The following is a 26,532-nucleotide window of genomic DNA, read 5'->3' as shown; positions in this document are numbered from 1 at the left end:
TCAAAGGCTCATGGGTGAGAGTTTGGGAAACTTCTCACGTTTCTCTGTTTGGTGGTAAGTTGCACTTTACATCCACATGAACTACTACATAGTAGTAACAGCATGTCCTGTACGTACAGCAAACCTCAGAATAAGAAGTTACATGGTGGGAAATATTGGCTTTTATGGGCAAAAAATTCAATAGCCACTTCAGGATTAAACACGTGGAGCTGGATTTCTGTGTGTGTGGAGTTCTGAGGAACTGACGAGTGCAAGTGGAGGGTTACTCTCCGTTTGAGGGGTTTGTTTTTATAACATCAGGTGTGGCCCAGGTTCAGGTTGTGCAGTCAGGTCTTTGCTGTGCTGCTGACAGAGCTGAGCGTGGGGCACCCCTGGTTACACTCGTGGTGCAGCCTTTCAGTTTGTATTGAGACAATGCCCTACGTTATTCCAGGTTTGTAGGATACATTAGGAAATTCTATCAGTGGTACCAAGTCCTGGAGCTGCTGCAGGGAAGGGAAGGAATTCCCAGCACAGAACCAGAGCAGGAGGTGCATGGGGAGTGCCTGTGGATCAGTAACCTGGGGGGTCAGTGCTGAGCAGGGAGAGCAGCTCTGCCGTGCAGGGTGTGCATTCCTGGTGCTCACACCTTCCCAGGGCTCCGCTGTTCCCTTCTCACCTGGGAAATCAGCTTCCAGTGCCACGAGACACTCCCCTTCCTAAGGGAAGACAGGGAAGTGGAAGAAAACTGAGGATGTGAAGTCGGCCCTTCTCATCCCAACTGAGCAAGGGGTTAAAGCACCAACAGCTTGGATGGCAGAGCACTGCTCTGCAGAGCCATCTCAGAGCAGGATCACTGCCTTGGCTCCTTCCCCTGTGCCCTCGCTGGAACAAAAGCTGGGAAGTGGCTCTGTGCTGGCTCTGAGCTTCTGATGTTCCTTAGATCCGTGACCTTCTCGCTGCTCCGTTCAGCCAGGTTCCAGCAGCAAGTTCAAAATCCACCCTGTGCTGGTTCTTTGATGTGCACTCACATTGCTCCTTGTTTTGGGGGCTTTTTAAGGAAATATTTCTTTGTTGACTTTAATTTAGAGTAAGATAAACTTGAATGAATGGCATTTTTCTTAAGGCATTGCTCTCTTTTGTAGCCTTAGGCTTTTAATAAGTTTTCCAGCAGGGTTTGATGGTGGTAGTTGCAGGCAGACAGTGTCACAGCTCTCCAGCTGCAGGGATGTCGCTCCTTTGTCACTCATGCCGGGCCCTGGTTTGCTTTGCAGATTCATCTTGATGGTTCCTTTCTCTTGCTTCTGAATAGGTGCTGTTGTAGAACAGTCAGAGTAGGAAACGAGAGGCCAGGCCACGTGGCTCTGGGAAGATTCGCGCTGTGTCACGGGGGTACAGGAGGGGCTGTTTGCTCCCTGCCCGAGCCTGGAGAAGCCCTTTGGCTCTCGGGTTCTTAACTCGGTCCTCTGCGAGTGCTGACGGCTGTGGAAAGGCCTGGGGATGATCCCGAGGGTGCTGCTCCTGACTGGTGTCAGTGGGAATTAGCGGGGGGGGGGCTCTGGGAACGGGTACACCCTCCTGTGTCTTGGGGCTGGGAATTACTGGGGAAGGCTTCAGGGGACAGACACAACCTCCCCTGTATCTCGGGGCTAGGAAATACCAGGGGGCTCAGGGAATGGTCATTCACCTCCCGTTGTCTCCGGGCTGGGAATTACCAGGGGAGCTCTGGGAATGGGCACATATCCCCTGTATCTCAGGGCTGGGTGTTACCGGGGGGATCTGGGAATGAACAGACCCCCCAGCCCATGTCTTGGGGCTGGGTATTACCGGGGGTCTCAGGGAGTATCCCCTGTATCTCAGGGCTGGGAATTACCAGGGAGGCTCAGGGAACGGACAGACCCCCTAGCCCGTGTCTCAGGGTGGGAATTACGGGGTGGGGTGGGGGGTGTCTCAGGGAATGGGCAGACCTCCCTCCCAGCATCCCAGGGCTGGGAATTACCGGGGGGGGCTCAGGGAATGGGCGGACAGCACCCGTGTTTCGGGGCTGGGAATTACGGGGGGGATCAGGGAGCGGGCACATATCCCCTGTATCTGAGCTGGGAATTACAGGGGGAGGGCTCTGGGAATGGACAGACCCCCAGCCCGTGTCTCAGGGTGGGAATTACGGGAGGGGGGCTCTAGGAAGGGCCCTCCCTTCCCCTGTCTCAGCGCTGGGAATTGCCGGGGGGGGGGCTCCGGGCGCGGCCTCGCCCTCCCCGTGTCCCGGGGGTGCTCCCGGCCCCCGAGGGGAGGCGGGCGCCGCTTTGTCCGCGCCGGGCCCTCCCCGGGCCCTCCCCGGGCCCTCCCGGCGGGCGCGGGCCCGGCTGCGGCTGCCACGTCCCGGGGGCCGGGCCGGGCCGGGCGGGGCGAGCGGGGGGCGGGCCCGGGGCCTGCGCGGTGCCCGGGCGGGGGGCGCGGCCCCGGCGCCTCAGACAGCGCGGCCGCCGGGCGGGAGCACCATGTGCGGTGAGCACGGGCCGGGCCGGGCCGGGGGCGGCGGGCAGGGCCGGGCCGGGCCCCGTGTGCTCCGGCCGGCCGGGGGAAGGAGGCTCCGGGCGCTGCCGCCGCCCCGGGGGTGGCGAGCGGCGCCCCGGCCCCGTTATCCCGGGTGTTATCCCGGGTGTTATCCCGGGTGTTATCCCGGTGTATCCCGGGTGCCATCCCGGTGCCATCGCCCCGCCGCGCCGGGGGGGGCGGCTCGCTCGTGTTAATGCCCCGAAAAGGCGAATTGTCCCCCGGTGGTGACAGAACGTGGCCCCGGCGGACAAAAGGCCCCGGTAGCGCCCGGGTTCGGGCGGGGGTGCCGGGCTGTGGGGACGGAGAGCCCCTGCCCGGGGTGCCGGGCTGTGGGGACGGGGAGCCCCTGCCCGGGGTGCCGGGCTGTGGGGACGGGGAGCCCCTGCCCGGGGTGCCGGGCTGTGGGGACGGGGAGCCCCTGCCCGGGGTGCCGGGCTGTGGTGCCGGCACGGCGGGGATGTGGGAGCCCCGGTGCTGCCCGGGGGGACACGCGGGAGCCCCCGGCGTGCCCAGCCCCGGCTCGGCTCTGCGGGAACAGCCGCTCCCGCCCGGGGGCACAGCAGTGGGGGATTTGAGGCGTCACAACTTGTGACACGGGGGTTTCACGGGGCCGGTCGGGCTCGGTCGGTGCGGGCTGAGGCAGCGGGCGGGGGTCCGGCCGGGGCTCGGCAGTGCCCGGGGCCGGGACCAGCTCAGGACACACCAGCGGAGCCTCCCCGAGCTCAGCTCATGCCCCGGGCGAGCAGCAGCTCGGGCCAGCGAGGCTGGTCCTCTCACCAGGTCCTTTCCACTCCATTTGCTCTTCTAGTACGGCCACTCCGCCTCTTCTTTTGGACACGGGAATATCACTGATCCTTTTTCTTTCTGTCCCGTCGTCTTCATGTTTTTCCATGGATATCTGTGCAACAGTGATCTGTTGGTTCTTCCTGTTGTCATTCAACATTTCCTTCTCTTTTTTGTTAGTTTTATGTGCAAACTTAAAGTGATGCTCTAAGCAAGATTATGGACTTTGTACCTGATGTGCAAGTTGCCATTTCTCTCATTGTTTTTGTGGGGTTGAACTGGTATCACCTTCAAACTCCTCCAGTACCTGGCCAGCATGTCCAGCTTCGTGCTCTCTTTCCAGAGCCCCTTTACCAGGGAGCTGGGAATCGATCCTCTTTGTCAGTCTTCCTTCTGAATAGAACTCGTGTTGTATTTCTGTAAACTGTGTTTCTGACTGTACATCTGCCCTTGTCAGAGAAAAATGAAGGTAAGGCAGGTCAGAACTGCACATCCCAATTTGCAGTCAAGTGGCACCAGCTTTCTCTTTGGCCTACTGACAAATACTAAGATGTAAAACCATCGAAGACACAATAGTTTCCATGCAAAAATCAAGTATAAATTCAGTGAAGGGAAGATCTGAGCTTCCCTTGTGGAAGTTGTGGAGCACTGTGAAGAGGCCATAAGGAACTCCAGCTTACATTTAACACTATGTTCAGTTGTGTTAAAAGTACAAAGTGGAGCAAAGCTAAGAATAGAAGGGATAATTATTATTATAAATAGCTTGCTGCAAGGATAGGGATGGTTTGGGTGCCTCGTGCTTGCCTTATGTGAGGTCCAGCCTTTGAAATGTGCAGTATTAACTTTCTGCTCTTTTGTCTTTTTGTGTGTGATAAGCCCTGAAAATGCTGGGGGGAGTTACTTAGTTGTGTTCAGACTTGATGTGTTTCTCCTCTTTATGATATAAGTAAAATTCTCTTTGGATATTGAAACATTTTATGAAGACAGTGAGAAAAGCATTAGTGAATATTGACTCTGCTGTTGAGTCTTGTTCTGGGGGTCAGAGATGTATCCTGTGGGGAGATCTGACTTGTCTCTCCTGACAGGGGATGTCTTGCAATGGAGGGCCCTGATCTCTCGTGCTGTGGGTTCCACAAGGTCTGAGCAGCTGAGTTACACAGGGTAGTGGCAGCTGCACAGGCCTGGTGACTCCTCAGACAACGTTTCTGGAATAGAATGGGAAGTTGGGATTTACACTGCTTTGTCTTGCCTGGTGGGTCCCCTGCCACCTTCAGATTTTTACCCAATTCATCTCACGCAGAAAGGTGGTTATTATGATGAGTTTTAACAGAAAAAATGTGACAGTGCTGCAGTTGTTGTCTGAATTCTCAGATACCTTCGTTTATCAGAGAGACTGAAGGGAGAGCTTCAGTTCACTCCATCAACAGCTTCAGCTTCCAGACTGGAATTACCAACAGTGTTTTCCCTGGTGTTCAGGTTTATGTGTGACCTTACAAAGTCCCATGGTCTGACAGGCTCCTGCTGCTGGACAGGGGAAGGAAAGGAACCTCAAAGTTCAGTTCTTGGTGTCTGACAGCAATATGGAGATGTGCTGGGGTTCTGCTTTTAATAGTGTTAGTGAAAAATAGCATTTGCTCTTGGTGTGTATTAGAAACTTGCAGTTTGAAGACCTGGCCAGTGTAAGTTGGGTGTGCTTTGGTCTGAATGCACCAAATGGTGCATTCAATGGCTTCTATGGCATGAATGTTCAATGGCATCTATGAAATAGTTTAGAAAACAGGTTTTTCAGGGTAGCCAGGCTCGATGGACTGTTCTGTAAATCAGTAAACCTGTTGTATGCTGTGACTGGTTTTATGACAAAAGGGATTGTAGAATTTAGGTCTTGTATTACTAGTGATTCCTGAAGATAAAAATGGGAACAAGAAAGGCTTGAGTTTCAGGTTTGGGGGTTGTCTGTCCAGCAGTGGGGGCCGCTGTCCCCCTGCTGAGCTGCCATTTGTCACCCCGAGGTGTCCCCGGGGGCTGCCCTTCTCTGAACCAGGAGCAGTGGTTCTTGCCCAGAGGGAACCCCCAGAACTGATGCTCTGGTTGCTCAGTGAGGCAGGAGAAACCCTGCCCCTTTCAGCTGGGGAGGGAGAGGTGTGTGTGTGGGCAGCCAGAGCAGATGTGGATCTGCACTGAGGGGATGTTTCCTGCTTTGCTTTTTGCTCAGCCTGGAGGTGATGGGTTGGGTGTAACCTCTCCCCTGTGCAGCTCTGACAGCACAGCGAGGGTGGGTCTGACCTTGTGCTCCTCTGACCCGGCAGAAATAGCGAGGTTTTGGTACACAGGGGTTGGCACCTCCCTGAACTGCAGGTGACAGGAGCCCACTCCAGTGGGGCTGAGCATCCCTTCTGGGATAAAGGATTCCTTGGAATTGCCAGGGGGATGTACTGATAGTGGAAGTGGTTTAACAGTAAAGGGTATGCTACAAAGGAGTTTGTGAGTAAACCCAGCCTGAAGGCTTTTCTACTTTTGTAGGAAAAGGATTAGGAGAAGCTGTTCCTGAGTAACTTCACCTATTCAAGATCCTGGAGAAGATTATTTGTCTGGAAGTAGTGATTAATTTCATTTGCCTGTGAACTTCCCATGAAATGAAGGAATCTGAGCTCCGAAAAGGTCACAGGAAAATGAAGTTCTCAGGAAAAGTATTGTGACTGTCAACTATAAAAATCAGGAACATCCATTTGTTAAAAGTTCTATTCTGTTAAAAGTACCATCTGTTTATAGGGAGCTCTTTGTGTAGCTGACAGTAAGAAGGCCCAGGATTTGGGCTTGAATATTAAAAATCAGCTCTCAGAGAGAGTTGGGTTTCCCAAGCTACCAAATACCTGTTCTCGTAGTTCCTCAGGTAAGGTTTTTAAGGCAAACCCACAAGAAAGGAAATGTTTTATGTTCTAGAGTGTATAGATCAAGATATTTCACTGCAGAGAAATACAGACAGGACTCCTTACTGTGGATTTCAGTGTGATTCAGGGGTTGTCTGATAAGCTGACATGCTTTGAACGAGCCTTTTCAGTCCACGTGTGCAAACTCCTGTGTCAGGTCAGTAGTTTAAATATGTCATTAAGTTGAAATGCTTCATTATGTTGTAAAGTGGGAGTGCTGTTCTAATTCCCAAGTGTATTAGTGTCAAGTCCTGAGGTGTATTAGTGTACTCCAGCCAGGGCTGTTGTGTTTCCTGAGCCTGGCAGACAGACATTCCTGGAGTGTCTTTGCTGCTGTTTTCTTTCAGCTGGGAATTCCCAGTTCCAAACAGTGCTGGACGAGAGGGAAGTTCACAGGGTTGGTGTTTTGCTTCACATATCATGTGTTTCAGCTGGAACAATGCCAGCTCAGGGCTTGTCAAGATAGAGTGATTAAACGTCATTAAATGTCACTCATATATCTTGGTTTCCTGGAATACTTCCTCCTGCTGGCTCATTTCCACAGTGAGTTCCAGAGGGCAGGTGTGGTGGTGTTACTGAAGAGCCCTTGTGTGGGAGGAGCTGAAACCAAAACTCCTCTTTTTGGGTCTGCTGGGCACCTGAAATTCATGGTTCTGGGAGGTTCTGCTCGGAGTTTGGGTTTGTACATTTTCAGCACCTGACAGCTGGGCTGGCAAGGGGGATAAGCTGGGGATGCACCAGATGGGACCCTGGTGGAACTCCTTGGATTTGCCTTGGAATTTCATCCAAACCAGCGTGTTCCCATTTCAAGAAACTGTCGCTTTGACAGAGAGATTGGTGCTTCTCTGAGAGCCCTCCTGACAGAGAGCTGTGCAGTTGTGTCTCCTCAGCTCCTGACAGAGAGCTGTGCAGTTGTGTCTCCTCAGCTCCTGACAGAGAGCTGTGCAGTTGGTGTGTCCTCATCTCCTGACAGAGAGCTGTGCAGTTGGTGTGTCCTCATCTCCTGACCAAGAGCTGTGCAGTTGTGTCTCCTCAGCTCCTGACAGAGAGCTGTGCAGTTGGTGTGTCCTCATCTCCTGACAGAGAGCTGTGCAGTTGGTGTGTCCTCATCTCCTGACCAAGAGCTGTGCAGTTGTGTCTCCTCATCTCCTGACAGAGAGCTGTGCAGTTGTGTCTCCTCAGCTCCTGACCAAGAGCTGTGCAGTTGTGTCTCCTCAGCTCCTGCTGGTGTGAGAGGAAAGGTCCTTTCCAGGCTGAACTGCAGGGTTGGGTGTTCTGTGTCCCACCTCGGGGCAGGCTGCCTTTTGTGGCTGGATGAAGTGACCCTTTGTTCAGCTGTTGAGTGAAAAGAGGGTTTTTCTTGCAGGGCCTGGGCTGTGTGTCACACTGGGACGTGTGTGTCACGCTGTGTGTCACCTGGGTGCCCTCTGACAGTGACACAGTTGGGACCCAATGCTTGAGCTCTGATTTCAGAGGAAAATTCTCTCTGCACAGCCCAGCTTGTGGCTGCTGGGAGAAAGGAATATTTTTCAAAAATGCTCCTAGATCAAGCACTTCTTTCCTCTTCAGTCTTTCTGTTGAGGGCAGTGGAACTGTGCTTAAAAGTGGCAGTGATTCCAAGGTGTGATTGCTCAGATATTCCTGAATAGCCCAATAGTCAGTAAAAATGCTGGTTTTGAAATGTGCACTCAAACTTTCCCCAGCTATGACGAGTCACCTCATTACAGGATGTTTGAAAAGGAGAAAATGAAATGCATTTGTAAATATTTCCAGTAAATGAAACTTCTTTACACATAATTCATCATGATAAGTGTCATAAATGGGTGATAAGCCTTCAGATACTGGAGTCTAGCTTGCAGATTAGTAAGTTGTGTTTTGGAAGACTTGTGTCCTTTTACAGGAGCCTTATTGTCCCATATTTTACTTTAATTATGCATCATTTTTACATATTCTATTTTTATTTCATTTTTTCCTGTTTCCTCTAAGGTGCATTTCAAACCTCCTTGTCTTACTTTCATTTTTGTCTGTAAGATGTGTTGCTCACAGGTGAGTTCTTAGAATTTGATTTTCCCAGGGGCACCTCCATTATCACTCCAGCTATTTTCCTCTCAGGATCTAAAAGCTGAACTGAGTCAAAATGGAATCTGCCCTGTTTACAGGGTCTGGTGTTTTTTTGAGGAGTGTGTCTGCATATTTCACATCATTAACAGTGTATTTGCATTTCTTCTGATTTCCTTACTTTTCATAGTCTGTGTTTTCTGATAAGAGGCACTGAATTCCTTGGGTTGGTTTTTTTGGGGGTTGTTTGGGTTTTTTTTTTGTAGCATTCTTAGTCTCAGGTTCATATTTTTTTCACAGGCCTCCTGAATAATCTTAATTGTGCTGTAATTAATAGACGTTTTCAGTGCCTGAGACAAGTGCCAAGCTGGCTGCTTTCTGGATGGATGTGTTGTGTTTGTTTGCAGTCCAGGCAGGAGTAAACCCTTTGGTTTTCCCTCTTGTTCCAGAGGAGCCATCCCTTCCTGAGGGCACGGCATTCTGTCCTCCCCTGCCAGCAGTTGTGATCCCTGACAAGGAGTCAAGTTTGGAGCTGTTGGTTGGGTGTTTTTTTTTTTAGTTTAGGTGTGACTGAACTTGCTGAAATGTGCAGAGAAAACGACTTCTCAAGCCACTGTCTGATTTGGGTTCAGATTTACCAAAGGTGTCCAGCCCTGCCTGCAGGGAGACAGTTCTGCTTTTAAGCCATTTTTTTTGGTCCAGAATGAGTAGCAATCCAAGTGTCAGGAGCAGGATGGAGGCTAAAATGTTCAATTCACATTTAAAAAAAATATTTTATGACAGGAAAATGAGTTTCTGCCTACAAACTGTGCCTGTCTGTGGAGTGAGACTGTTTTCAGGAGGAGGGTTTGGTTTCAGAGGGCTCAGCCCGGGGTCGCTGTGCTGTGCAGAGTGATGTTGGTGGGGCTGGGAGCTGTGCTGTCCCCCTTCCCTGGTGTCCCCACCCTCTGGCTGTGCCCAGTTTCCCAGTTCCAGATGTGTGGGTGACACCCTGGGCCCCCCTGTGCTTCCATGGAAAACACCGTCATTTAAAATGTGATATCACGGCCTGGAAATGAGTTGGGTTTTGTGCCTGGTGGTGTTACAGGGGCAGTGCCTGCCATCCCACAGTCCCAGGAGCATTCCCTCCCACCCTCATCCCCCTGATCCCAGAGCATTCCCTCCCACCCTCATCCCCCTGATCCCAGAGCATTCCCTCCTACCCTCATCCCCCTAATCCCAGAGCATTCCCTCCTACCCTCATCCCCCTGATCCCAGAGCATTCCCTCCTACCCTCATCCCCCTAATCCCAGAGCATTCCCTCCTACCCTCATCCCCCTGATCCCAGAGCATTCCCTCCCACCCTCATCCCCCTAATCCCAGAGCATTCCCTCCCAGCCCTTGCACGCCGCTGTCTGTGGAGGCTGGAGACGTGGACAGGGAGCCAGGGTGGGATATAAGGTGGCAGAGCCAATCCCTCAGTGCCCTCGCTGTCCCACAGTGCTTCCCCTCCACCTTCCCTCAGTTCTCTTTCCTCCCTGTGTCTTTCCATATCCCACTGCTCCGTCCCCAGATTCCCGAGGCTGCCTCACCCTTTCCCTGGCAGCCTGTCCCGTTCCTGCTCAGCCAGGGAAGAAGGGCCTCCTCTGTGCTCCCTCAATGGGCCCTTGTGCCTCTCACCCGGCTGCTGTTCCCGGGAAGGCCGTGCAGGAGCCAGCCTGGCCACAGGGGATGGAGTTCCAACCCCAGAGCACCCCAAGGCTCCTCGTTGCTCCCTCTCCAGCAGGTCCTGCCCGAGCGGCCGGGCTGCTGTGCCGTGGGAGTGGGGTGAGTTCCCAGGGAGCTGTGCCCCAGTGGGACTCGCTGTGCCACTCTGAGGTCGCTGAAATGCCACCAAGGGGGTGCAGAGCTTGTAGGTTCTTCTGGAGAACCGTGTGATGGGCCCAGCACCATCCAAACGAGGTGTGAAGCTCCAGGGATTGGCTGGGAACGGGACCCTGAGCGTGGCATCCAGGATAATCCAGGATACATGAAACACAGAGCGAGGTTTCAATCAAATGATTTAGATGATTTTAAAAAAAATGCAAGCAATGTTTGTGATTCTGTAATTACTCATGGTGGTTTTAGTTATGCCTTCTGGAGTGGCTGGACTTGGGATGTCCTGGCAGGTGACAGGGAAGTATCAGGGACTGCTGCAGCCCAGCTGCCTTTGAAAGCCCTCTCGGGTGCCTTTTGTCTCTGCTTTATGGTAACTTGTTTTATGTGCAACTCTCCTGCTGCATTGGGTGTCTGTTCAGAGGGGGGCTTTTCCAGCTCCTGCTGTAAGACCTGGAGTCATTTAAAGGATTTTGGGCATCCGGGATATAGCTGAACTGTGCTGTCCTTCAGCCTGACAACTACTCAGTCAGCTCACTTCAAACAGGAGGCTGCTGTTTGTCTGAAGAAGGCAGTTTTTAGAAGCAGAGTGAACGAAGCATCTCGAATTGGAAAGCTGTTTTTATGCCAAGGGGTGGGGATGAGGGTTTGGAGATAAAGGCATCCTTCCCAGGAGGCGTTTGGAGCACAGCAGAGGTGTTTGCTGCTGTCGGGATTTTATCTGCTGAGCTCTGAGCTGTGGGCTGGGAGGTTTGGGGAGGAGGAGCTCACCCTGTCCGTGAGACTGGAGGATCCAGCACTCAGGGTGAGCAGATTCCATGGGAGAGCAGCAGCCCCGTGTGCCCTGTTGGTTTGGGATCGGGAGCAATGGAAAGGAAACTGAGTTTTCATAAACTTGGTCCTGGTAGCCTTGCGGGTGGTTTGGGAAATGAAGGCAGAAGCCAAAGGAACCAAGTGAAAAACTCCTTTTTTATTGTTTTGCCTTCATCTGAGTAGGATTAAGAAAAGGAACACTAGAAAGTGCATCTGATTTCTTGCAGCAGCGTGGAAGATCGGGGATTTGTGGTGAGCTCTGTTTGCAGCAGAGCTCCAGGGACACGTCACTTCTCCTGGCAGCTCAGGGCAAGCTTATCCTGAGACCTTTCCATGGAAAAGGGAGAAGGAACAGGAGAGGGTCAGAACAGCTTGGGCTGTGTAAGGCCCTGTCCCTACCGTGGCTGAGCAGTCCTTGTAAATGGTCCAGCACTTTGCTGTGGGATGTTCTGTGTGTCCATCAACACTGAGTAGCCCCTATTCCTACTTATAAAATAAAGACAACAAAAGGCTTGGAACTATTTAGTTTAATTCCAAAACACAAAAAAGCTGAAGAATGCAATTTTTCAAATATTCTTTAAAATAGTCTCTGTGTAAAGGTGTATGCTCTAAAAGCCCTGTTGGGAGCACAGTTTCACCCATGAATAAAAGTTTGGGAGCTGTATGGCAGCACCATCAGGAAAATATCAAAGATGTCTTTAAAAGGACTTTGGGTTTGTGTGTGTGACTGAATTCTGATCTCAAGAGGTTTTGATAAAGTTTCTCAAATGGCAAACCTGGAATTCCCAGTCACACAGATGGATGTTTGTGTGAATCTGGTCTCACTTTTACTCCACACAGATATTTTCTCCTTTCAGATGTTACAGGGTGAAACTCTAGGTTTCAAGTATGGATATTTCTAGCACCCAGTAAATGTCTTTTCCTCCTACTGCTTCATGGTGGCACCAAAGGAAATGGTTCTGAGCTGGAGCCAGGGTTGGCATTAGAGATGGAGGAATTTGTGTGTCCTCATCACTGCTTAAAATAGAAGCAACAATTAATCTTCCTCTGCAACCCACAGGAAAAGGAGCTCCATTGGTTTGGGGGTGTTTGTGTGCATGAGTGAAATGATTTTGTTCTCAGTGAATTAGTGGGAGGAACTCGAAAGCTCTTGAAGGAAGAGCTCCTTTGGGGGATGGTTCTTGGGCGTGCTCTGTGTTAGTGAGCCCTGACTTCTTCACCTGCGGGGAGGAGCGTTCTGTGCCCTGTGTTGTCCCCTGGCAGCTCATCCTCTTGTGTGGGTCCAGCCCACGGGGAAATTATGCCTCCCATCACTCCCAGGCTTGTCCTGCTCAGATGCTTTCAGTCAGGAGAGGGATGAGGGTGTTTTTGGGTAGTTTTGGTCTGTTAAATGTTAGTGACATCTCTGTGGGGCTGAAAACGTGGTGGTGAAAACTGTCAGCAGAGAGTTCATGGTACTGTTTGAGTTTTAACTTAGTGCACACACAAAGGAGCTGGCACATACAGAGCTTCCTCAGCTGTGATTCTGTGGTAAGATTGTTCTCTTTTCCCCAACCAGGCATCTTTGCTTACCTGAACTACCATGTTCCCCGGACGAGGCGGGAGATCCTGGAGACCCTCATCAAGGGGCTCCAGCGGCTGGAGTACAGGGGCTATGACTCTGCAGGTACCTCTCCCTTCAACAACACTGCCTCTTCTTTTGAGTTTTGGCTTGTAAGTGATGGGTTTTGTGGTGTAATTGTGAATGGTTTCTACTGTCTTCTACTGTTGAAGAAAACTGAAACACAAACTGGACGTGCCTGTGGTCAGGTGGTCAGAGGTTTGGATTAACTTTCAATATACAGATTTCTATAAACATTCTTGATGCCTTTTTTTTTCCTAAGGCTTTAAAAATACTGACAAGGGTGGCAAAAGGAAAACTTATTTCTACTCTGAGGGGTTTCTTGCCTGTATGTTGAGGAAGAAAGGGCACTGGAAAAAGAAGAAAGGGCAGTATTGGTTTGCTTCAAAGATTGTGATAACTTCTGCACTTCACTCTCTTTCTCCACATCCCATGGTGGTGCTTAGGCGTGGGACTGGATGGTGGAAACGACAAAGACTGGGAAGCCAATGCCTGCAAAATCCATATTATCAAGCAGAAGGGCAAAGTGAAGGCCCTGGATGAAGAGGTTCACAGTGAGTATCTCCCTTTCCTCCTTTGCCTGCCCTCTTCCCTTGAGCTGTCCTCTCCCCTCGTTTGGGTTTTGGATATCACCTGTTTTACCCACCAGCACTGTATTTCCAAGTGACCTGGGTGTGTAGAGCCAGAGGTGTCAACACTCACCCCTGTGCTGTGAAGGCACCATGTGCTGTGAGCACTCCCCAGTGATCCTGTGGGTGTGGGGTGAAGGCACAGAGAAGTCCTGATTCCTTGAGACAAATCAGTCACAGCCTGTTAAAATAAAATAGACCTGAAATATGCTTTAAAAAGGACCTAAAAACCCCAAACAAAATCAATCCTTAAGATGAGAGATAATTATCTAGAGCTTGAGCAGAAAGGAGAAATGCTCTAATAACTCACCAGGTGGATTTTAACTGTTCACTTGTAACACTTGTCCCAGCTCAGTCTGTCCATCTGGGGGTGATGGGCTCTGCAGGTGGCTTTGGGAAAGCACTGTCATATCATGAGAGCAGGCAGTGAGGGCTTCTGCAGCCCTTTCTGCTTCTCTGTGTTCCCTTGATTGAGATGTTAAGTTCATTAAATCTGAGCTCGATGCAAAGACACAGAGTTGTTGGGAGTGGGATACAGGTGGGCTGTGTGAGGGTGGGGAAGTGCTTTTCAGAGCAGTCAGGATCTCTGTTTCACATCCCAAAGCTGCTGTGTTGATGTCATTCAAGTCTTTTTAACCCACTCTTGTGTTACCCTCAGGTGCAGAGTGTTGTGTGTCCCAGAAGGAGGTGGGTTGGTCTGCTCTGGGTGTAAACCAGGAGCCAGAAAGGCCAGATGAGGTGGAGTGTGTGGTACAGAAACAGGAGAGATAAGGGATTCCTGAGGAAATGTTTGTCTGCTCAAGAAAGTTGCAGGATAGTTTTAAAGAGGTTGTGGAGACACTTGTGGAACAAAAGGAGTATTTTTTTTCCAAAGAAATATTATTGCTAATGGTACATTTTCTAGAGACAGGGGTTAGGGATGAATAACTAAGTGGTGTGTAGCCATGAGGTGGGCTGGCACAGTCACAGGTGACAGGTCATAGGTCACAGGGGCATCCTCAGAGATAACAAGGTTGGATTCTTTCTTCAAGGTTATTTTGTGTTTTAGCAAGGTGAGGAATGCAGGGTGATTGCTTGTGTCCATCTGCGTTGTCCATCCCTGGAAACACCTTGGTGTTTTGGTTGGACTTGATGATCTTAAAGGTCTTTTTCAGCCTTAACAGTCCTGTGATTCCGTGTCCTGTGGGATTTGCTGGTTCTGTTTCCCTGCCAGCATGCCTGTCCTGTGATCCCCGGAGGCCTGGGGAGACCCCCACCTCACCTTGGGGTAGGGACAGCCCCTCAGGACTAAAACCTTCCCCTTCTGCTGCAGAGCAACAGGACATGGACCTGGACATCGAGTTTGATGTGCACCTGGGGATCGCCCACACGCGCTGGGCCACGCACGGGGAGCCCAACCCCATCAACAGCCACCCCCAGCGCTCCGACAAGAACAACGGTGAGGCCCGAGCCCCTGGGGCCTCTGCAGGAGCTTCCTGCTGCCTCCCCTGCCCCGGAGGGGTGGCTGGACCCGGGCTGGGGGTTTATTCAGTGGTACTGAGCCCAGCTGAGGGGAAGCTGCAGGGGCTGGACTCGGTTTTTGGCCACGGGGTGTGTTGGCAGGGAGGGGTGATCCCAGGGAGGGGTGGGGTTGGTGCCCAGGGGTTGGGTGAGTGTGTGGGCACAGAGCAGGGAGGTAAAGGCAGAAGGAAATTGGATGGTGAGAACTCTCGTGACCATTCCTTGGAGCAGGATTTTGTATACTTTCTTCCCCATTTATTTTGGTTTTTCCCTGATCCCACTGCACAGAAGGGGTTGTTGTGCTTGGGGCTGTCACAGTGTGGGTTGTGATGGGTGTAGCTGCCCCAGGAGCAACAGGGAGTTTAATTGCTCCCAGCAGGATGGAAGCTGCCAAGTGCCTGAGTGACTCCAGAAGCTTTGCAGGATCTTGGCAGCCCTGGTCCCACCCAGGTCACTCTTATCCTCTGCCATTCCCAGCCACACCAGCGGGGCAGAGCAGGGAATCCCAGCAGGAGGTGAATCTGCTTTGTTCTGCCAAGTGCCTCTCCCACAGTGACATTCTGTGGTCTCTGGAGTCAGTTCCATGGCTGTGGGCTTTGCTGCCAGGCTGGGGCTGGGGCTGGGGCTGAACAGGGCCTTTCCTCTGTCCCCAGAGTTCATTGTCATCCACAATGGCATCATCACCAACTACAAGGACCTGCGGAAATTCCTGGTGAGTGACCCCTGGGTGTGTGTGGGACACTCCCTCCCTGCCTTCCCACTCACCTTTGCTCACAACACTTCCCACTCACCTGTGCTCACACACTTCCCACTCACCTTTGCTCACACACTTCCCACTCACCTGTGCTCACAACACTTCCCACTCACCTTTGCTCACAACACTTCCCACTCACCTGTGCTCACACACTTCCTACTCACCTGTGCTCACAACACTTCCCACTCACTCCCCCACTTGTATTCTCACACTCACTTTCCCACTCAAACTCCCCCACTCACATTCACACTCCCCACTTGTCCCGTTCCTTCACTCACTCCCCAGATCTCATTTTCACTCCTTCCACTCCCCCACTCACGTTCACTCTCCTCCATTCACATTCCCCCACTCCTATTTGCACTCACCTTCACTGAGACTCTCACAGTAACTCTCCTACTCCTGAGTTCCATCCCCCCATTCCCTCTCTACCTCACCCCCACTTGCCTTCCCACTCCCATCCCTCCTCACTCCCCCACTCATATTCTCACACTCATACTCACTGCAGTGCTCACTCCCCCAATTTACACTCCCTCCTTGATCCCTCACACCCCTGCTCCCACTCCCATTCTCCCACTCTCTCTGTTCATATTCCCTCTCTCACACCCCCTCATTATTCCACTCACTCCTTCTCCCTCCCCACTCACACTCACATCCCCCTCCTCCTCACTCCCCTGCTCATGTTCTCACACTCACCCCTTCACTCTCTCTCTCTTCCATTCTGCACTCACTCCCACTCCCACTCACTGCCCTGTGCTCCCTTCCTCATATTCTTGCAGTTTGAAAGGCAGGAAAGAAGGATGAAAGGAAAATGTGAAGTGAGGAGAGAAAGAAGGAAAAAATGAAAGGCAGAAAAGTAAAAGGAAGAGGAAAAGTAGAGGGAAGAATTCAAAAAAAGATGGGAGAAAAGAGGAAGAACAACTGCAGTATGGAAGGATAAAAAACAAGGAAAGAGGGAAAGGCAGGAAAGAAAAAGGGCGGGCAGAAAAAAAAAGAAAGGCAAGAAAAAGGGAAGGAAAAGGAAAGATGGGGAAGGTGGGAGCAAAGAAAAGGAAAGTTATGAGGAAAAGGTCAGAAAAGTCAAAGGGAGGGATAAAAAGGAAAAGCAAGAAGAAAAGTTAGGAGAAAGGAAGGAAAAGCAAATGCAGGAACAAAGGGAGGAGGGAGAGGGGAGGGAAGGCAGAGGGCTGGTCACCCACACGTGCTGTTGCTGCAGGAGAGCAAAGGCTACGACTTCGAGTCGGAGACGGACACGGAGAGCATCGCCAAGCTGGTCAAGTACATGTACGACAACCGCGACAGCGACGACATCAGCTTCACCACCCTGGTGGAGAGGGTCATCCAGCAGCTGGTAATGCTGCCAGGGCAGGGATCCAGCACAGACACACTGCCCAGCAGCTGGTAATGCTGCCAGGGCACCCAGTACAGACACACAGTGCCAAAGACAGCACTGCTTCACCACCCTGGTGGAGAGGGTCATCCAGCAGCTGGTAATGCTGCCAGGGCAGGGATCCAGCACGGACACACAGTGCCCAAAATCAGCAGCTGCCCTCCAGCACTGCCCAGGGCAGCCTGCCCGTGCCACCACTGCAGGATGCTCGGGGGCACATTTCTGTCTCTCCTGCCTCTGGCAGTTCATCTCAGACATGCCTTTGGGTTTCTTTAATATTAGTCAGTACTCATCTGGAAAAGGTCTCCATTTTGGGGCACAGCAGCCCTTGGAGGCTGCCAGTCCCTGGGGTGTGGGGGGCTGAGTGTGGGAGGTGGGAGCTGGCCTGGGAGAGATCGTGTGAAGGTGAGTCTGTGCTTCCAGTCCTTCCTGAAATCTCCATCTGGGAGAGCTGCTGACCCCTTGTGGGAACTCCACCGCAGAGCCTCTGGTTCCACGTGTCAGTCCGTGCCCAGCCATGTGCAGGAACAGGATCCATCACAATTTACCTCTCATCCCAGAGCCCTCGTTCAGGAGAGTTTTTCAGTGATTTCCCTGCCAGGAGCTCTTGTAGCAGCAGGCCAAGAGCGTGTGTTGCTGGCAGGTTTGGCTCACCTGTACGTTCTGTGCCACCTCACCTGGGCAAACACCCCAAGGTTTTGGTGCTTCCTTTGCCTTTGTAGGTCCCTTCACTGTGCTCTGAGCTAATGCAGGAGCATGGGGTGGGTAACCAAGGCTGTCTGGCTGCAGTGTCTCTCTGGGGTTCAGAACACTCATTCTGTGGTTAAGGACGCACTGCCTGGGCTCAGGGGAGGGAGATCCTTCCAGGGTGAGGGGGCTGCAGCTACAGGTGGTTCTGGAGACATCTGTGGAACCACCTGTTTGGTGTATCTTCTTTGTTCCCAGAAACACGGGAGCAGCTTCTGTACTGGGAATACTGAAATGGTGCCCAGGCCTCACGTGAAAGGATAAACAGTTTGTGTTTCTCTTGTTCCAGGAAGGTGCTTTTGCCCTGGTGTTCAAGAGTGTTCACTATCCTGGGCAGGCCGTCGGTACCAGGTAAATGTGGTAGAGGTTGTTTTTATCACACTGGATGTGCTGGGCTGAGAGTGGCTGTTGTTTTTAATTTCCTTTCTCCTATTTTCCATCTACCATAACAGAAAATTCCCAGAGATATTTGGAAAATGTCTTGGTGACCAGCTGTATCACACCTGGTCTGGTCGTGATATCACACCTGGTCTGGTTGTGATAAAAAAGCTTTGGGGTTTTTTTGGTATACTCTGGTTGTGATTTGAAAGAAGATGGTTTTATCTTTTATTTGGTGCTTGCTGTTGTGGCAGCACTTGGGTGGGTCCTCCATTTGACCTGGAAGCTGGGCCAGCCCCATGTTCAGGTTTTCTGCCTGACTTTTACACATCAACATCAGCTGGGTTGGTTTAGCCACACATGTACCTACACAGGTGTTGAGTTTTGGTGCCAATGCCTGTTTGTGGGTACGTGCAGTGAGGAACAGTTCCCAGTTCAGGTGTCTGTGGGATTGCAGTGACTCTGGCAGAGTTTTCTCTGACCTTCAGACAGGTTCCTCACATCCTTGTGTTGTGTTTGTTCCGAGATCCTCTCGCTCTGTTGTGGCCTCTCCTGTTTGCAGTGGCTCTGGGAGGCTCTGGAGGCTCAGCTGCCGTGCTGGGCTGGGCTGAGGGTGGGCTGTGTCTGAGGCTGTCCTGCTGTTCCTGCAGGCGAGGCAGCCCCCTGCTCATCGGCGTGCGCAGCGAGCACAAGCTCTCCACCGACCACATCCCCATCCTGTACCGCACCGGTGAGTGGGACCCTTCCCTCTCCCAGGGCACGGGCACAGATCCTGCAGAGACTTGTGTGCCTCGGGATGCAGATTGTACTTTTAAACTGTTGTCTGTGAATTGTAAATTAAACCGTTATCAGAGATTTTTTTAAAGTAGGTTTTTAACACGTGCTCTGCCACCACATCCCTCGTGTCAGTCTCTGATTTTATAATCAAAGCTTTAATGTCCAGTGGTTGCAAGGAAAATACATCTTAATAGAATAAAATGGAATCATAGGATCACAGAAAGGTTTGGGTTGGAAGGGACCTTAAGGCCCATCTCATTCTACCCCCTGCCATGGGCAGGGACACCTTCCACGAGCCCAGGTTGCTCCAAGCCCCGTCCAACCTGGCCTTGGGCACTTCCAAGGGTGTTAGAATAGTTCAGTACAGTACAGGTAACAGTGTAGTTAAACACAGATACTCAGATGTGTATTCTGTGTGTGGCATATTGGCATTCCTAGACCTGGCTGTTTTCAAGAACACAAATGACAGAACTTTATAGGTTGGAGGCTTGGCACGATCCCAAACCTTTCCCTCACCCCCCAACAGCACTTTTAAGCATCAGAATTGTCACACACCCTTTGTGTGACCATCTGTATTTAACGTGTATTTATGTTGTCTGTCTGTCTGTCTCGCACGAGGGTTTTGCCACCACAGACACACAGTTACACCCTTGAAAGTGAAAAGGGACTGAGAATTACCCTGTAATTTGCTGTTGTCAGAAGGGTCTGAACCTGTTCAGTCCCTGGGCCCTGGACTTGTGTTCTGAGCAGTGCAGGGATCCAAAGGAGTTGATCCAGAGCAATTGCTGTCCTGTGTCTTGCTGCTTCCTAACAGTGTAGCTGCTCCCTTGCTGCAAGAACCAGTGCCAGCAGCTTTGCCTCTTGGTTGTGTTGGATAATTAGCAGTGATCCTTTATGTATGTATGTAACACCGTGTTTATTTACTGAGTGTCTGAAGTTTGGTTTGTTTTTTTTTCCCAATTGCACTTCCAGCTGTACAATCTATGGATCATTCTTTTGATGGAATATCCATAAAAATGGAGGAAGGTGCCTACCAGAAAAAAGCTAATACTGGAAATTTCAGACAAATCCTCCAGTTCTTTAGGAAAGGAATCACAGATGACACAAAGATGCATTGTCTCTTTAATATGTGGTTATTGCTTTCTGTGTGGGGTAGTGAAACAAGTGGGATAACCAGAATTTCTTCTTGATCAGAAACACCATGAGCAACACACAGGAAAATCCACCCACCATCCCATTTCAAATATTGGGACATAATGCTCAGCATATGTGCAAAACTGATGACAGTGCATGTTCCCTGCAGCTCTGACTACAGGAGGAAACAGTAAATTACCTTAGAAAACAAAGCCCACTAAACTAGGAGGCTGCTAATAATCCTGATGCAGGCATTGTCCAACATTCCTTCTGGAATTCTGGTTGTCAGAGCTGCATCTTCCCCCTGACTGTGGTGTGAGGCTGAACTGCAGCCTCTGGTTGAAGCGTTAAAGTTGGCTGAGGCTGGAACTTCTTTCCCTCTGCTCATTTATCAGGGTGAGCCATTTTAAATTCACATTAAGTACTTAACTTTTTTTAAAGGCCAACCCATCACATGTGATGTGAGGCACTGAGTTCACATCTGAAGCAGGGGAGCCCTTTTCTGTGAGAGAAAAGATCTGATTCTTGGTGGCCTCAGGCACTGGCAGCTCAGTGGGTGGGATCTCAGAAACCCCTCTTGCTGGAGGAGGAACAAACCTGGGTTTGTGGAAAGGTGCACTGTGTTCTCTGCCAAGAGCTGGTTTACCTGGCTGCAAACATCAGGTGAGATTTTGTTTCTTTTTAGCAAACACAGCTCTCAAGTCAGTGTAAAGTGTTGAGGGTAAAATTCTGAAGTCAGATTAACCTTAATTCCCAGGGACTTCAGGAACCAAAGTACCTCAGCTCTCAGGGAGGCTGAAAAACTGACTCCCCTACCCATTTTTACTGTACCTGTGTTTATTCTCCATGGTGTCTCCACTTTTGATTCAGAAGGGAAAAGAGTGAAGGAGTAAAGGATTACCTCTGTGTTGCTTCTAAATTCTAGTAAATGGGGGGTTGGTGCTGGAGAGCAACAGTCCAGATTATCTATAGATAAATGGACAATCTGTGGACAAATCCATAGATAACATAATAATGATAATTGGCTGATAATGCTCACTGCAACTTCCCAACCCCTCCTTGGAAATCACACACACTGCACGTGTGTGTGCACAGTAAGAACATGTTCCAGTTCCAGCTCAGTGTAGAATCTGGAATACAGGAAAGCAATGCAACATAATAAAGTCAATGCAGGGAAGTGTTATGTTTTAAGAAACCAAATTTGCATGTTTTGATCAGGTCTGGGTGCTTCTCTTGGGGAATGGCCACTAACAGACAGCTCTGCTCTGTCCTGTCTCAACACCAAATCAACCTGTCCTGTCTCAACTCAACCACCAAGATGTTGTTCTCCTCATTTACTGACTTAATAACTCAAGTGGAGGGCTCTAAATCCTTGCTGAGTGTACCTTTCTTCCCGAGTACCAACATGAAAGCAGTATTTTTTCTTTACATTTTCATTTGCAGAAGTACAAATCTAAACACCATGAGCTGTACTTACATCACTGAATCAGATCAGTGTCCAGTAGGTGAAACAATATCAGGATTATGGAATAAATATAGAATAGAGTAACTTCAGTGCTGTTGTTCTTCAGCAATAGCCACATTTTGGTAGATAAGCTGATTAATCCACCCCCACCCTTCCCATACCCTGCACAGTGACTGGCAAATGATGTTGCTGGAGGCCAGTGCTGAGCAGTAGGTGTTGGGTCCTCATCTGCATTCCTGATGAGCTTCACCACTGAGAGGTATTTTTTGAGGAGGAAGATCAGAGAGTATCAGGAATTAGCAGAGTATTCCAGAAAGGATCCCTGGTGGATTTCTCTAAGGCTGAGCACAAGTTTTTCCGAAGCTGCCTCTCAGTCCTGTCCCCTCCAGCACACCTGGATCCCTCCTGGCAACAGCCCAGGACCCACAGCAGGTCTGATTTTTGGATCAGAGTGAGGTGGGTGTATTTGATAGCACAGGAACAACGCTGAGCACTTAATCCTGGATTTCCTGAGCTGTGTCTGACCATGAGCTCACCAGACAGAACTGGGCTTGGGTTACATCTGCCGTGCTCAGTGGAGCCCTGTGGTTGCACAGGTGGCAGCTCTGAAAGAATTTCCCCAGTGCTGAGAATAATTGACAAAAAAAGAGCAATCCTGCTCCATTTCTGAGAGCCTCAGGAGAGTCAGTGAGGCAGGAGCAGGGGAGAAACTCAAAATCACACCCAGGACAGGTTCGAGTGGGTGAATGTGGCTGCTCACGAAGCAGCTTGAATTCTCTGCTGGTGGAGCCACACAGAACTTCCATTTGAGTTTTTACTTACATTTTCCTCTACACTTAAAACCCTACACTAACACTACACTTGCAGATTGAATTGGAAAGGACATAAACCCCTTGCAAGCAAACTGAGAACGGGCACAACACCACCGAGTGCTGCTGTGCTGCCCTGTCCCGTCACTGCTCCACTCACTGTGACCACCCACGGGGATCAAAACAGTGCTTCATGTTGGTACCGAGCCTTGGGGCCTCTGTGGGTCTGACCTGTGCCCAGTGTGTCCGTGTGGGCAGCTCCTGATCCTCGTGTCTTCCAGGGAAGGACAAGAAGGGAAGTTGCAGCCTGTCCCGTGTTGACAGCACCACCTGCCTCTTCCCCGTGGAGGAGAAAGCTGTGGAGTATTACTTTGCTTCTGATGCCAGGTAAGGTTCTTCAGCCTCTTTTAGTGTATATAAAAATATGCTGTTTAAAGGTGAGGCCTTGAACAAGAGATGGGGAGGTTGTGGTTTCTTTGTGAATAAAGGAAATGGTGTGTATGTGGCCGTTGCTTTACAAATATTAACAGAATCAGAGTTTCTGTTCAAGGAATGAATGCTCTCCTTGGAGTAGTGGTGTTACCCTTCTTCAGGCACATCTGTTGATAAGATTTCCTACTGATAGGAAACCTGAGAGAGTACTGACCTAAATTAACAGGACAGATGCTAATTACCAGGAGAATTGTGTTGATTCTCTTCAAACATGCAATTCCTTCATCATCAGAGGTGTCTTACTGTAATCCCAGAGGGAGGAGAGACTAACTTGGCTGCAGCCTTAGCAGAGCTTTTGGGATTCTCTGTATTAGGGAAATGAATGCTTGCTCCAGGAATGTAAAAATCCTGCAGTGGTTGACTTCTGCAGCTCTTTTCATCAGGGTATTTTGGAGAGTCTTAGGACACCCTGATGTGTTCTGGTTTTAAAGCTTTTCAGTGACTTGCTCAAGGTCAGGACAAAAGCTACTAAAATAGGGAGCTGCTGTACCTGAGCTCAGCTGAGAGAGAGCACAGACTAAAACCTGGCCACAGATGTTAAATCCCTCTGGTAATGCCAGTATCGACCCTCCCCAGGTAAACTGCAGGCAGGGGAGGTGTTTGATAGTATCTAATTCTTGGGGTGCTTCTGAGCAGATCTCAGTGGGCTGTACCAGGGGGCCAAGCTGTCCCCAGTTCTGCAGATGGGGAAGGTAGCCACAGTGGCTTATCCCTGGAAAAACCAAGGAGGGAACCTGCTCCTCTGGCTGAGCAGCCTGTGTGCCAAGGCAAAGCACTGTCCTGGCTTCACTGCCCAGCTCCTGATGGTCACATCCCAGTGCTGCACACGCTGCTGTGTCTGAGGAGTGCAGAGTTTCTCCTTAAAGCAGGCACTGAAATTAATAATGAGCTGGGTGGAAAAAATCCAGTTCCATTGGCAGGGTGGGAATGCACTTTACGGGACTCGTCTGATTTTAAGAGAAATTCCTTTGAAATGAGCAACTTTCTCGGATCAGAGGCTGTGTGTTGGGCTGGGGAGGGGCTGCAGCTGTGGGAGTCTCACGTGCGTGCTGTGTGTCCCCAGTGCTGTCATCGAGCACACCAACAGGGTGATCTTCCTGGAGGACGACGACGTGGCGGCCGTGGTGGACGGGCGTCTGTCCATCCACCGCATCAAGCGCACGGCCGGAGACCACCCGGGACGGGCCGTGCAGACCCTGCAGATGGAGCTGCAGCAGATCATGAAGGGTGAGAGCTCCTGGGGTCACCTGTGCAGATGCACAGACCCTCCCTGCAAACACAGATAAATGAGGGTGGAAGAGACCTCTGGAGGTCACCTGGGCCAGTCCCTGAGCCAGGACCGAGCAGACCGGGGTGTTCAGGCAAACCAGAGTGTTCAGTCAAGGCTGGAGCATCTCCAAGGACAGAAGCATTTGGACAATGCACTCAGGCACATGGTGTGACTCTTGGGTAGGGCTCTACGCAGGGCCAGGAGTTGGACTCAATAATCCTTGTGGGTCCCTTCCAACTCTGCGTATTCTGTGATTCTGTGAAATCCCACAGCCTGTCTGAGCACCTGCTCCTGTGCTTTATTACCCTCATGGGGAGAAAAGTCCTTACATCTGCTGGGACTTTCCCTCTTGCTGTTAACACAATAATGGGGACAGTTGTGGGGCTGAGAATTTTACCTCCTGCTCGGAGCCAGCTGTTTTTTCCAAGATTGATCCCTAGCAGACTTGCCATTCTGGATCTGCCCCTTCACTTACACCTTCTAGGAATTTGAATCGAGCTCTCATGATGAGCTGATGCTTTGGCAGAAAAAGAAGTATCAATTTAATAATCTCTGACTAGTAACTGGCCCGTTAGTGACTGTGCTCCAGGCTTCTCCCTATAAACACAGGAAAAATTTCAATTACCAGGAGGTAATTTAAAATTGAAGTTACCAGGAGGTAAAGTGTTCTAATCTGTTTTCTTTCTTTTTCTTCATAGGCAACTTCAGCTCATTTATGCAGAAGGAAATATTTGAACAGCCGGAATCCGTCGTTAATACGATGAGAGGAAGGGTCAACTTTGATGACTACACTGGTAATTGAGACTGAGCCTCCTTCCTTTCTGACAGCTCAGTGTCCAGCAGTTCCTCACAGCAGTTACAGTGCAAGCAGCAGGGGACGATGTGGGGGATGAGAACCTTGCTGGTGTCAGATGGTGTGTGCCCCAGGGTGCCTCCAGAATTCCACGTCCTGGGGGCAAGATCTTTTTGTGATGTTTGTTTGCTGAGTGGTTGATGGAGGTGGTAACACATCGTGGTAGCACCAGTGATCTTGGCTACCTGGTCCCCCTAATTTCTGTCTTTGAATCTTCTTACAGTGAACCTGGGTGGGCTGAAGGATCACATCAAGGAGATCCAGAGGTGTCGGCGTCTGATCCTCATCGCGTGTGGCACAAGTTACCACGCGGGCGTGGCGGTGAGCGAGGGCTGGGCTGGGAGGGGGCTCAGCTGGGCTTCAGCAGCAGGCACAGAGCCACAGAGCCAGGAATGGCTTGGGCTGGGAGGGGCCTTAAAGCCCATCCAGTCCCAGGGACACCTTCCTCGAGCCCAGGTTGCTCCAAGCCCTGTCCAACCTGGCCTCGGACACTTCCAGGGATGGGGCAGCCACAGCTTCTCTGGGCAACCTGTGCCAGGGCCTCTCCACCCTCACAGGGAAGAATTCCTTTCTGACATCTGATCTTAGTCTGCCCTCTTTCAGTTTGAAGCCATCGCCCCTTGTCCTGTCCCTCCATCCCTTGTCCCAAGTCCCTCTCCAGCTCTCCTGGAACCCCTTCAGGCCCTGGAAGGTGCTCTCAGGTCTCCCTGGAGAGTGCGTAGAGAGTGCAGGCAGGTTAAGGACTGATTTCAGGTTCAGATGGAGCCAGTGCAGGCAGGTTAAGGACTGATTTCAGGTTCAGATGGAGCCAGTGCAGTCAGGTGAATGAAGACCCTCGTGAAAGCTGCAAACACCAGACTTGCAGTTACAGCAGCAGCAGGAGGAAAAAAAGCTGAAGAACCTGAATACTTATGGAAATGTTGCCTGTGGCTTTCGTGGTTATGGAAGGCTTTAAAAACCAAAACCTGCTCTATTGTAAAAGACAGCTGGCAGGGGAAGGACAGTGCAAGAGCAGAATGCAAATGGTGCAGCAAGGCAGGGGCTGCCACGAGCCAGGAAGGATTTCCTGCTCTGCTGTGTGGACGGTGATGGGATGGGCCTGCAGACATCCCTGTGCTTGCCCAGTGCAGCAGTTCCTCTCTGTGTCTCAGAGCAGCACTGACTGTGCCTGCAGCCACAGTGGGGTTCTGTCCTCAGGGTCTGACCCCCCATCGCTCACAGGGGAGGGGTCGCTGGAGCCTTTCTTGGGGGGTAGCTTGGCAGCCTGAAATGTTGCAGTTAAAAGTGCTCACAGCTTTCCAGAGGAATCCTTTCCTCCTCTCAGCAGTGCTGCAGAGCACAGCGATGGGAACTGACTGACAAGGGCCACAGGAGAACACGTTTGTCCCTCCTGATCAGCCCTGTAAGATAATTCAAACATGGACTAGCCAACAGCCTCTGGCCTGGCCTGGATATAGGTGCTGGTTTCTGAGTTCAAGGTACAGTCTGACAGAAGGACACCCTGCATTATATAATACATACTGAGGATTATATAAGTGAGACTGACTTGAGAACAGTCTCCCTGTGAGGGAGGAGTTTGTGCTGCCAAGGCACGTTACCGGGGGCAGTTGGTGACTTGAGTGTGGGCCTGCTGAGTGACCAAAACATAACCCAGCACTGATACTCACCTGGGATTTGGAGAGTAATATTTTCCAGTGTGTGGCAACTAGAAGGCTTCTTTGTGCTGCAAACACTTGGTTTATAAAC

At 50.8% G+C, this 26,532-nt stretch overlaps 1 protein-coding gene across 2 annotated transcripts in view; it reads left to right on the top strand.

Annotated features, from left to right (window-relative positions):
* Positions 1-2,446: 2,446 nt before the first annotated feature.
* GFPT1 (glutamine--fructose-6-phosphate transaminase 1) overlaps positions 2,447-26,532 on the top strand; it is a 41,790-nt gene continuing 17,704 nt past the window's right edge. Inside the window, exons 1-12 of one of the 2 annotated variants that reach the window (XM_039384611.1) lie at positions 2,447-2,484; positions 12,529-12,636; positions 13,038-13,145; positions 14,533-14,658; positions 15,374-15,432; positions 16,688-16,822; positions 17,898-17,959; positions 18,637-18,716; positions 22,453-22,558; positions 23,727-23,890; positions 24,632-24,727; positions 25,010-25,107. In XM_039384611.1, the coding sequence (XP_039240545.1) occupies positions 2,478-2,484; positions 12,529-12,636; positions 13,038-13,145; positions 14,533-14,658; positions 15,374-15,432; positions 16,688-16,822; positions 17,898-17,959; positions 18,637-18,716; positions 22,453-22,558; positions 23,727-23,890; positions 24,632-24,727; positions 25,010-25,107 (1,149 nt within the window). In that variant the 5' untranslated portion in view covers positions 2,447-2,477. The remainder of the gene's footprint in view (positions 2,485-12,528; positions 12,637-13,037; positions 13,146-14,532; positions 14,659-15,373; positions 15,433-16,687; positions 16,823-17,897; positions 17,960-18,636; positions 18,717-22,452; positions 22,559-23,726; positions 23,891-24,631; positions 24,728-25,009; positions 25,108-26,532) is intronic. The other variant, XM_039384610.1, reaches the window with a different exon arrangement.

The sequence above is a fragment of the Pipra filicauda genome, unplaced genomic scaffold (assembly GCF_003945595.2).
Source record: "Pipra filicauda isolate LSUMZ 115617 unplaced genomic scaffold, ASM394559v2 scaffold364_size791107_pilon, whole genome shotgun sequence".
Classification (NCBI taxonomy): Eukaryota; Metazoa; Chordata; class Aves; order Passeriformes; family Pipridae; genus Pipra; species Pipra filicauda.
This window is presented reverse-complemented; position numbering and strand designations above follow the sequence as displayed.